Below are 12,917 nucleotides of genomic sequence, written 5' to 3'. Positions count from 1 at the left end.
AGAACACTGATAGCACAGTACTCACACTAACACAGAGGCAGTCCACTCATTGACACTCCCAGAGGAGTCATTCTTGGAGAGAGAATATGATGTTAACCAGCTAATTACAGACCTGTAAGCCTGATGTCTGTTTTGGAGAATATAACCTAAAGTTTATTGCAGCATAATATTCAGGGTTATATTTTGGGGAATAAATTCTGATCAGTAGGGTTTCAGGAGAGACAGATGTTGTCAAATACATTTCCTTCTTTTCCCAAGAAAGAGAATAGCAAGTTGGAGAGTGTTACCATCTAATTAGATCTCTCAATACCCTTGATAGATTGCAATAAATGATTGTGACTAAATGAAAGTACAGTGACCTTTATTACGTTCTGTGTTTATGAAGAAAGCGCTGACTGAAGTTTACTTTAAGTTGACTCAAGTTATAAGGTGCAATCTGATTTTATTTAATAATGATTGTACTAGAGTCCTGCGCGGAACCAATTTCTAAGACCCGGACCCGAACCAGCAACCCGAAACGCAACCCACATATTTAGCCACTATGATCTGCTACCCAACCCGGACCCGCAACTGCCTTGTTCGCAACCCGACCTGCAACCCGCCGAGCACCATTAAACAGGAAGTGACGGTGCTGCAAACCGGAAGTGACATCATCAAAAGTGGGCGGGACAGAAACAAGTTTCATAAAACTTTAAAATGAGTAAAATATAGACAGTATTACATTAGATAAGACATTTAGATGAGACCCGCAGAGCCGCAGGTATTTCCATACCTGAAAATCCTCCCCTCATTCCGCTGGGTGCCCGCTGCAGGACTCTAGATTGTACAGCGCTGTGAAATATGTTGGCGCTATATAAATACATGTTAATGCTAATAATAAGCAATGTCTTAGCATGTCTATATATATGCCATAAAGATATATGCACCAATACAAATCCACGTGGCGCATGCTGTATCTTTTATGGGGGGAATGTGGACAAATGAGGATAATTGTAGTACAGTTTTGGTCTCTGGTACACTATTAAAGAGTACAGAGGAGAGCAACTAAGATAAAAAAAGGGTCATGGAAAATCTCTGGTATAAAGAAAGACTGGACAACATTAGAGAACAGGCACTTGAGGCAGAATGTGATCACTATGTATAATACAGAAGTCTGGTCCAAACCCTCCCCCCCACAGATCACTATTAGGCCGGCACTTGTGCAAAACCTCTTGCACTTGCTTCATCTGCAGCCACTTCCAGATCCTCCCGGCGGATTTCCCAGCAATAAAGCAAATTTAAGCAAATATTCATGAATTCACGCCGTGCTGATTGCTGTAGAGAGCACTCTGCCTGTAAGTGCCATAATGGAAACATTTTAAACATAATGTAACTGTATATTAACATTGCAGAGAGCGTAAAGCACCATCATTCCCAGATCGCCAGATTACGGGAGGGTAATGAGCTCAGCTTCAGACTTAAAGGTTCATTAAATATAGCTCACATATTGACCTGGTAAGTTGGCATCTCCTATTTTGTAGCCTTATAGCATCTCCCTACGCACACAGGGTGCTGGGCGCTTGTATTGTATCAGGAGTAGAGATGAGTAAAATATTTCTTTGTTAAGTAACGCCCATTGACTCTAATGTATCGTAAAGAAAATGTTGCATGAAACACGTTTGGAGATTTTTTATTTTGATGTTTCACAAAGTGCCCGCAAAGGGTAATGGGTGCAGTGTTGGACTGGCCCACCGGGATACCAGGAAAACTCCCGGTGGGCCCAGGTGTCAGTGGGCCTTTTGCTTCTAACCATTTGGCCTATTTCATGGTCATTCCCTATTCCTTTATGGTAAAACAGAGGCTTAATAATGGAAGTATAGTATAGTAATAATAATAATAACGTATATTAAGTAGATATAAAAGACTAGGAGAATAAAGAGGTTGATTTCAGAGAGGAGGAATAATAGCTTGGAAAGTAGGTCCATGGTCACGGTTTACCGATGGGCCCACCATCTGGTTTTCTGGTTGGTCCCCTGGCATTCCAGTCTGACACTGAATGGGTGCGATTCGCCCACGGCTAATCAGAAGACAGATGGAGGAGGACGTGCATGTTTGGTGTGAGGGTTAAATCCGGGGACAGGATGACGAGGGTGCAGAAACAAAATCTTGGAGACACGCCCACTTTTTTGGTCACACCCCAATAAACCACTCCCCATTTTGTAGTCTTCCTGTTGGGTTCCCTATTGATTTGCTCTCCCTTTCTCTACAGCCCTCTATATTCTTTCTCCATTTCTCCTCTCTTCATTACTTACTCTCCTGAGGTTCTTTCTTCTTAATCATTCTCTCCCCCATTCTATATACACTCTAATGTTCTCCCTATATCCATTCTGCCTTCCATTTCTTCTCTTTATCTCCCCCTAGTAACCACAGGCCCACCAGGATTTTACCCGGGTCTCCCAGAAGGCCAGTCTGAGACTGGTAGTACCCCTGTAACCCACATAGGGCACATCAGCCCATGCAATGGAGTCATTCACTTTATTGGGATCAAATAGTGGCGACTGCCCTTAGCCCTGTGCATACAGAGCAACAGTTGTTGGTAGAAGAGTGGGGGTAACAGGAGCAAGATGGTGATAGTAAGTCAATAAGTCAAGATGACAGTAGGTAAGATGGTACTAGGGTTTGGTCTGCACTGACCAGCCTAGAGCTCATCAGTTGTTGTTGAAGTACCCTACATCAGGATTTCTGGTAGTTAAACAACAGCCTAATAGTTATTGGTTGAACAGACATGTTGGACAGTTCTCTTTTTTGATAATACCTGCCATAAAGCAAGACTGGTCTTCTGTTTGCCAGAAAGGAAAGAATACCAGGAAATGGCTTCCCCCATGCATGAATGGAAAATGTCAATAACTTTCACAGCAGTTAGGCTGAAACTGAACTGCTTTACACAATACTGTGCGCCGTTTCCAGGTGAAAGCAAAGTTCTTCTGTTGACAGTGTCCCTGTAAGATCCTATTAATTCATAGGGCAGTTCTTCTGGTGCTTCATCAGGTTTTTTGTTACTGAGACCCCAATACTTTATATTTACTGCAGTATTATTGGCAGAAATCCTTATAAAAGATACCTGTACTACGCTTACTGCTCGTTGCATGTGCATATATAGATACATATACAAACATACAAACAGGGCCACCATCAGGGGGGAGAGTTGTAGGGGGCCCGAGGGTAAGGGGGGCCTGGCCACGCCACACTTACTTGATTAGCGGGCCCCCCGTCTTTCTGAGAGCTGCTGACTTCGGGAAGGCATGGACGTTTAAGAGGCCCTGGCCATCATATTTCTTATAATGTGGGGGGGGCCTGGCCACCAATTTTGTCCTCCAATTTTTTTTTTCTCATGTGGGGTCCTAGCCACCAATATTTTTAAATGGGGGGCCCTGGCCACAAATGTTTTTTATGGTGGGCCCTGACCACCAATAGGGGGCCCAGGAAATGTTGTTGTATGGGGCCCTACAATTTCTGATGGCGGTCCTGCATACAAATAAGAAGAGATAGAATGACAGAATGTTGTGAAATCAGGATAGAAGGTGAGATTCAGACAAATGGACTTGTGAAGGGTATTATGTGGTTTTATGTCTTGAACTGCAGTTACTTTATATGTTATTTTTGTATGTGCTGTCAGTTACAGAGGACCTTGTAGGGGCTTGTGAACCCCAGTTCTCACCATGAGGAAAGATCTCAGTGGGTGTATATTGTTTTTTTTATTCACCCCATGGCTTCTCTGTGCCATTGCCAGATGACATATGGGGATAGGGATTGCCTATCTCAGGATAGTTTGTCAGGATAATGAAAAAAAAAACACAGGGACAAGTGTTGTTGGAAGGGTTACTGCCTGCTCTGCAGTAGAGCAAATCCAGGAATTCATCTGTGTGTAAAATAGAAGGACAGGCTAAAGAAAGGTTGACAGTGGACCTTGTCATGTCCCTGATTGTCCTGAATCACATATATATTTATAATTATATACATATATATTTAGCTTGGCTAAATCTGCATTGAACCTGGCAACCCCTCTCTCCGAAAAGGCTCCGTACCCTGGTGCAGCTGTGAGAGGAAATAGATGGGCGAGTAAAGTTTCAGCGAGAGGAATTTTGCACTGGAATTCAGCCTATGGAGTCCTGCAGTCATGACACATAGGGATGAATAAATCCAGTCCCTGCCTATATATTATAAATGTGCTCCATGGAGCCAGACATGCACAGATTTTTTAGTCAGTTTGGCTGATTTTAATCTCATTGCCTCTCAGTCCTAATTCTGTGTGCTCTAAACGAAAGGGCTGGAAAGTAAGAATTCAGGCTATCAAATGCCCTGGAGTGCTGGAGACAAAGGATATTTACAGCGCATTTTATGCCAATCAGCAGCTAAATGAATAAAACTGATAACTGTAGTCGTGCCGCAGACACTCACTAGGTGGCATTGTTTCTTTTACCTGCCTTGTGTTTAGTCTTTGTCACACACAATCTGTGCAGGCAAGACATAGTTACTGAGCTAAGTTCTGTGACACTTATTATAAGATGAGGATATTTCGCAGGAACTGAATCCGTCATTGCTGAGCTGCCACTTAATAAATATACGTCAGTATATTCCCTTTGTAAGCATGGAACGTCGTCACAAAACTTTGTCTGTTGATAGTGTTGGTGTTGAGGTGGGTAATAAAAGACCTGCTTTGAAGGCATTCAAGTTAGCTGGGGCAGCCAAAACATTTATCATATTTATTAATGTTAATAAGGAAGCCAATAAATCATGCAAAAAAGCTAACATTTAGAGGGAAAGGGGCTTGCAGAGAGGAGTAAACTTAATCCAAAATTATTTTTAAAGTAGGTAAATAGTAAAAAAAAAAAAACAGGATGGGGTAAGGGACCCTTAATATCAGAAGGGTACATTTGGTCGATGAGAACAGGGAAAAAGCAGAACTCTTATTTTTCGTCTGTCTACAGAAATGAGCAACCAACTAATGAAGGTTTCATCCTTAATAGTCCCAATTCCAGTAATACAACTAATGCTGCATGGTTCACACAAGAGGAAATTCAAAAGAGACTAGAACATGTAAAGATAAACAAAGGTCAGGGACCAGATGCTATTCATCCCAGGGTACTAAACAAGCTTAGCTCTGTGATTGCCAAACCTCTTAATTAATTCGGGATTCATTGAGGTCTGGCATGGTGCTGAGAAACTGGGGAATTGCTAATGTGGTGCAGCTATTCAAAAAGGGATTCCGAACTCAGCTTCCAAACTATAGGCCGGTTAGTCTGACATCAGTGGTAGAAAAGTTTTTGGAAGGGGTATTAAGGGATAAGATACTGGACTTAATATAGATCGTATAGATCTTGCCAGACTAATTTAATTGCCTGTTATGAGGAGGTGAGCAGGAACCTGGACTCCGCAATGGCAATGGATTTGATCTACTTAGTCTTTGCTAAAATACTGATACAGTGCCACACAAAAGGTTACTGGTTAAATTAAGGAATGTTGGCCTGGAACATAGTATTTGTACCTGGATAGAGAACTGGCTAAAAGATAGACTACAAAGAGTGGTGGTAAATGGAACATTTTCTAATTGGGCCAGTGTTGTTAGTGGAGTACCGCAGGGCTCTGTACTAGGTCCCTTGCTTTTCAACTTGTTTATTAATGACCTGGAGGTGGCCATTGAAAGTACTGTTTCTATTTTTGCAGTTTCCTTAATTTTGTAGATAAGTTGTCTAATTCTGGGCAGTGTCATTCTGTGGCTACTAAAGCAAATAAAGTTCTGTCTTGCATAAAAAAGGGCATAAACTCAAGGGATGAAAACATAATTATGTCTCTTTATAGGTCCCTGGTAAGGACTCACCTTGAGTATGTACTACTGGGTTGGTAGATTTAGCAGCAAGTGTTTCCATCCATCTGTCCGGCTGCTTACCCTGTCTCCTCTCATTCCTCCTGCAGTGGGATAGGCCTGGCCCGAGCTCACTTCGAGAAGCAGCCTCCTTCCAACCTGCGCAAGTCCAACTTCTTCCACTTTGTCCTGGCGCTGTATGACCGACAGGGTCAACCGGTGGAGATCGAGAGAACGTCCTTCATTGACTTTGTGGAAAAAGATAAAGTAAGGGGGGCAGTTCAGCACCCACACATTTACATCACATGATTACTGGGATAGTCTAGAGGAATTCATACAGTATGTGGGTTTAGCAGAAACCCATAACAAACTAATCATCAATTACCTCAGAAAGCTGATTCTTAGATGACTGATTGGCACTTTTTGTGTTCCCAGGAGCAGAGTGGGGAGAAAACCAACAATGGAATCCATTACAGGCTGCAGCTTCTTTACAGCAACGGTGAGAGGTTCACAGGTTTTTTGGATAATCTATTGCTGCACAGGCATCAGTAATCAGTAGGCACTCGGTCACTGATAATTTATAATCTGAGACATTTATAATCTATCACTTTATGGGTATTAGTAATCAGTAAGCACTCAGTCACTGATAATCTATTGCTGCATGGGCATCAATAATCAGTAAATGCTCAGACAGTGATAATCTATTGCTGCAGGAGCATCAGTAATCAGTAAACACTCAAACACTAATAATCTATTGCTGCACATGCATCAGTAATCAGTAAACGCTCAGACAGTGATAATCTATTGCTGCACATGCATCAGTAATCAGTAAACGCTCAGACAGTGATAATCTATTGCTGCAGGAGCATCAGTAATCAGTAAACACTCAGACACTAATAATCTATTGCTGCACATGCATCAGTAATCAGTAAACGCTCAGACAGTGATAATCTATTGCTGCACATGCATCAGTAATCAGTAAACGCTCAGACAGTGATAATCTATTGCTGCAGGAGCATCAGTAATCAGTAAACACTCAGACACTAATAATCTATTGCTGCACATGCATCAGTAATCAGCAAATGCTCAGACAGTGATAATCTATTGCTGCACATGCATCAGTAATCATAAAACATTCAGACACTAAGAATCTATTGCTGCACATGCATCAGTAATCAGTAGACGCTCAGAGACTAATAATCTATTGCTGCACATGCATCAGTAATCAGTAAACGCTCAGACAGTGATAATCTATTGCTGCACATGCATCAGTAATCATTAAACGTTCAGACACTAATAGTCTATTGCTGCACATGCATCAGTAATCAGTAGACGCTCAGAGACTAATAATCTATTGCTGCACAGGCATCAGTAATCAGTAAACTCTCAGTCACTGATAATTTAATGCTGCACGGGCATAAGTAATCAGTAACCACTGAGACATTTATAATCTATTGCTGCATGGGTATCAATAATCAGTAAATGCTCAGACAGTGATTAGCTATTGCTGCACGGGCATCAGTAATCAGTAAGTGCTCAGACACTAAATCTATTGCTGCACGGGCATCAGTAATCAGTAAGCACTCAGACACTAATAATCTATTGCTGCACGGGCATCAGTAATCAGTAAGTGCTCAGACACTAATAATCTATTGCTGCACGGGCATCAGTAATCAGTAAGCACTCAGACACTAATAATCTATTGCTGCACGGGCATCAGTAATCAGTAAGTGCTCAGACACTATTAATCTATTGCTGCATGGGTATCAGTAATCAGTAAGTGCTCAGACACTATTAATCTATTGCTGCACTGGCATCAGTAATCAGTAAGTGCTCAGACACTAATAATCTATTGCTGCACGGGCATCAGTAATCAGTAAATGCTCAGACACTATTAATCTATTGCTGCACGGGTATCAGTAATCAGTAAGTGCTCAGACACTATTAATCTATTGCTGCACTGGCATCAGTAAGTGCTCAGACAGTGATAATCTATTACTGCACAGGCATCAGTAATCAGTATGCGCTCAGACACTAATAATCTATTGCTGCACAGGCATCAGTAATCAGTATGCGCTCAGATACTAATAATATATTACTGCACAGGCATCAGTAATCGGTATGCGCTCAGACACTAATAATCTATTATTGCACAGGCATCAGTAATCAGTATGCGCTCAGACACTAATCGGTTGTGGGGAGAACTTCCCAGTGCGGGTATAGACGTGGGTCGCGGTTTTGCGGGTCGCGGGTTTGGCTGCGGGTCTTCTCAATAGCGATTTTTACTTTTTTTTCTGATCACGTCTACTTCCGATGAAGTCACTTCCGGTTTACAATGACAGCACTTGCTGATTCTTGATGGTCAGTGGGTCCGGGTTGCGGATAAGGTACTTGCGGGTCGGGTAGTGGGTCCAAGCGGGTAAGAATGCGGGTCTGGGTAGCCAAAATCAACAAATGAATTAAATTGTTGTGTGGCTGGTTAAATCACAGTTGAAATTAAAACAAAGATGTCTATAGGGAAGCACTTCTGCACACACTGCTTAGAAACACATTGTTGTCAAAGATCGCCACAGTCCGTTAGAGTGAAATTCCGCCACTCCATTCATTTCTATGGGATTTTGAAAGGCATATTTCTCAAAAGGGTGAACTTTCACTTTCACTCACTGATAAATACTCTTTTAAAAATCCCATAGAAATGAATGGAGAGTGGCGGAATTTCACACTAGTGGACTGTGATGATCTCTACTTCACTCTTTGATAAATATACCCCAAGGTGTTGCCTGAAATAGCAATAGCCAGATCAGAGCACAGCCCCACATGCAGTTTCCTCCAGGAACACTCTGGAGAACACAGAGAAGGCAGCTGCAGACAGGCAAGTTGGGGCTGAAATGAGACATCTTGCCGTAGGACATTTATAAAGTCTGTAAGGATTACATTTACACTCTGCTGCACGAGGTTCCCCAGATAAATCCTGCCAGACACAACTTGGGCTGAAAACGGTTACAGTCCAATTAGATTGAGAGGCTTGCCCTTTAATTGCATGAGTGTTTCTGCTAGTGCTGACAGGGCACACGAGGGATCTCTACAGTCATAGTATTAGACCATGTCTTGTCTTACTTTTCTTGTTTTATTTGCCCCAGGACTCAGGACAGAGCAGGACCTGTATGTGCGGCTCATTGACTCAATGTCCAAACAGGTATGTACTAGCCCATTACTATTCTTTCCTTGCCATTCAATACAGAGGTGTGGGCCCCGCACATTGTAACTCACCAGAAAGCTCAGCAATGGCTCATGCCGTGATAGCACCTCTACAAGCCACTCACCATGTTGCATTAACAAGGTGCAAAACGCCACGAAGTGGGGCAACTCCTTGTGCTTCAAGAATAAAGTGCAAAAAGCTGCACCATATGGCACGGTTGCGGTGAGTAGGTGACAAATGAGTAGGAGCTGCCATGTCATTCAGAATCCAGAAGACTCAATGAGCTCCATACTTACTATGCGATTGCAAGTATAGTAGGATTTTTTACATGCTGGGCTCCCCGGTGCTTGTCATGGCTCAGCACACAGATCCCATTCCTGGTGCAAGTGCATTCTACCTAGGGACCTTTCAACTTCATGTTTACTGACTATTTTGTCATTGTGAAACTTCTTGTGATATTTAACTGTTGTTACTATGTCTGTTAGAAGGGCTGTGGCTGACGTTTGTTATTGTTCCTGTACAGCCAATTATCTATGAAGGACAGGATAAGAATCCAGAGATGTGCAGAGTGTTGCTCACCCATGAGATCATGTGCAGGTGAGTCAGTATGATCTGTTATACAGATAGCTAGAATGTCAGCCATAAAGCACGGCAGGACTGCTGCTTACAATGGGGATCAGATAGGATCTGTGCAGCCACTGGGACAGAATGTTCTGTTATACAGATAGCTAGAATCTCAGCTGCCATAAAGCAGGACAGGACTGCTGCTTACAATCGGGATCAGATAGGATCTGTGCAGCCACTGGGACAGAATGTTCTGTTATACAGATAGCTAGAATCTCAGCTGCCATAAAGCAGGACAGGACTGCTGCTTACAATGGGGATCAGATAGGATCTGTGCAGCCACTGGGACAGAATGTTCTGTTATACAGATAGCTAGAATCTCAGCTGCCATAAAGCAGGACAGGACTGCTGCTTACAATGGGGATCAGATAGGATCTGTGCAGCCACTGGGACAGAATGGTCTGTTATACAGATAGCTAGAATCTCAGCTGCCATAAAGCAGGACAGGACTGCTGCTTACAATGGGGATCAGATAGGATCTGTGCAGCCACTGGGACAGAATGTTCTGTTATACAGATAGCTAGAATCTCAGCTGCCATAAAGCAGGACAGGACTGCTATGAGAAAAATGTATTTTTCTTACCAAAAAAATGTATCTTCTCATTCAGTTTTCCAAAACATATTGCTGGGCAACAATTCTTATGTATGAAACATTTTTTGTTTTTGTCCCACATTGTGTTTCTCATTTCCCATTGTTGCTTTGCTATATCAGAAATACAAGTCCATAGAAGTAAATAGGCTGCAGGGTTTATCAGGGTTTAGCAGAGGGGGGCAAGGAGGACGAGGAAAAAGAGAAATAATAAATGGTGGAATTCTGCTTTTGGATGAGTTGATGCTTTCAATCTATTAATTTTTTGCAGTGATCTTATTGGCATGTCTGGGGTTCATTTGTTCATTGTCCATTTTCTGCATTGATCTTGCATGTATGGGGTTAATATGGCTGTTCCATAGCTGGGGGCTACTGACTTGCGGGTGGCTGGTCTGTGAGAAGGGTCCAACAAGTCCCACCTCTTCATGACATCAGAGATAGGCAGGGGCAGGTCTATAAAGGCAGGTGGTGCGCCAGGTTTGGAAGCAGGCGGTTTAGGGTTAGGTGCACACATTCCTAATTCAGATGCAATGTGAAGAACGACTCCTTGGAAACCCTAGTTGGCCAGTTTGGTTCATTCCTCACTGTATGTGGGTGGGGTGCTGAACAATTCAGCAGGAATGTGACATTAACTACTCATTCTTTCCTATTATTGCCATTTTTTAGCAGAATCGTACAAAGAATGACGATTTAAATGAGTGAAATCCAGTTAACTCCCCTATAATTATATCCACAGCCCCATGTGAAGAATAATTAGAGTTTTCTGGCTGCTCCCCCGGACAGCTTTAATATTCTGCAGCAGAATTCATTGGCACAGGGGCATCATTTCTATACCCCTATAAAGTGTACTTCTGTACCCCACCACCCTGCATGCGGCCCATGTTCACTTTAGGGGGTCCTTTTTCCCTTTGCACCTACATCACTGTATCCCCAAGCACTGTATACATTCCCTACAGGCACACGCTATAGTAAAGTAAATACTGGGCACACCTGTTGTACACTGGCATTGGTACAGGCTGAATGGCTGTATATAATAGGGAGCAGGACTTTGTGAAATAATGGGGGTGCAGTTCAGTAAGAACTTCTCCATCTGTATACTATTATAACATTTCTGTGCTAATATTCTGTGCATGCCTTTATTATACCATTCATTCTCTACTATACCATACATACCGTACCCTACTATGCTATTCATTCTCTACTATACCATTCATACCCTACTATGCTATTCATTCTCTACTATACCATTCATACCCTACTATGCTATTCATTCCCTACTATACCATTCATACCCTACTATGCCATTCATTCCCTACTATACCATTCATACCCTACTATGCTATTCATTCTCTACTATGCCATTCATTCCCTGCTATGCCATTAATTTTCTACTATACCATTCATTTCCTACTATTTGATTTATTCCCTACTATGCCATTCATTCTATACTATGCCATTCATTCCCTACTATACCATTAATTTCCTACTATTCCATTTATTCCCTACTATGCCATTCATTCCCTACTATACCATTCATTTCCTACTATTCCATTTATTGCCTACTATGCCATTCATTCCCTACTATACCATTCATAGCCTACTATGCCATTCATTTCCTACTATTCCATGTATTCCCTACTATGCCATTCATTCCCTACTATGCCATTCATACCCTACTGTGCCATTCATTCCCTACTATTCCATTTATTCCCTACTATTCCATTCATTCCCTACTATACCATTCATTTCCTACTATTCCATTCATTCCCTACTATACCATTCATAGCCTACTATGCCATTCATTTCCTACTATTCCATGTATTCCCTACTATGCCATTCATTCCCTACTATGCCATTCATACCCTACTGTGCCATTCATTCCCTACTATTCCATTTATTCCCTACTATGCCATTCATTCCCTACTATACCATTCATTTCCTACTATTCCATTTATTCCCTACTATGCCATTCTTTCCCTACTATACCATTCATTCCCTACTATACCATTCATACCCTACTATGCCATTCATTTCCTACTATTCCATGTATTCCCTACTATGCCATTCATTCCCTACTATGCCATTCATTCCCTACCATACCATTCATTTCCTACTATTCTATTTATTCCCTACTATGCCATTCATTCCCTACTATACCATTCATACCCTACTATGCCATTCATTTTCTACTATTCCATGCATTCCCTACTATGCCATCCATTCCCTATGCCATTCATTCCCTACTATACCATTTATTCCCTACTATGCGATTCATTCCCTACTATTCCATTTATTCCCTACTATGCCATTCATTCCCTAGTATACCATTCATACCCTACTATGCCATTCATACCCTACTATGCCATTCATTTCCTACTATTCTATTTATTCCCTACTATGCCATTCATTCCCTACTATACCATTCATACCCTACTATGCCATTCATTTCCTACTATTCCATGTATTCCCTACTATGCCATTCATTCCCTACTATACCATTCATTTCCTACTATTGCATGTATTCCCTACTATGCCATTCATTCCCTACTATACCATTCATTTCCTACTATTCCATTTATTCCCTACTATGCCATGCATACCATAATGTATTATTTATACCCCTGTTTTACAATTTAAACCCCTACTATGCCACTCATTCCCTAC

At 41.9% G+C, this 12,917-nt stretch overlaps 1 protein-coding gene across 2 annotated transcripts in view; it reads left to right on the top strand.

Moving 5' to 3' along the window:
• Window positions 1-12,917, top strand: part of coe3l.L (COE3-like L homeolog) — a 73,418-nt gene that overhangs the window by 24,828 nt on the left and 35,673 nt on the right. For both annotated transcript variants that reach the window (XM_018227422.2, XM_018227414.2), the window contains exons 2-5: window positions 5,953-6,109; window positions 6,278-6,341; window positions 8,983-9,038; window positions 9,565-9,638. In XM_018227422.2, the coding sequence (XP_018082911.1) occupies window positions 5,953-6,109; window positions 6,278-6,341; window positions 8,983-9,038; window positions 9,565-9,638 (351 nt within the window). The remainder of the gene's footprint in view (window positions 1-5,952; window positions 6,110-6,277; window positions 6,342-8,982; window positions 9,039-9,564; window positions 9,639-12,917) is intronic.

The sequence above is a fragment of the Xenopus laevis genome, chromosome 1L, assembly GCF_017654675.1.
Source record: "Xenopus laevis strain J_2021 chromosome 1L, Xenopus_laevis_v10.1, whole genome shotgun sequence".
NCBI lineage: Eukaryota > Metazoa > Chordata > Amphibia > Anura > Pipidae > Xenopus > Xenopus laevis.
This window is presented reverse-complemented; position numbering and strand designations above follow the sequence as displayed.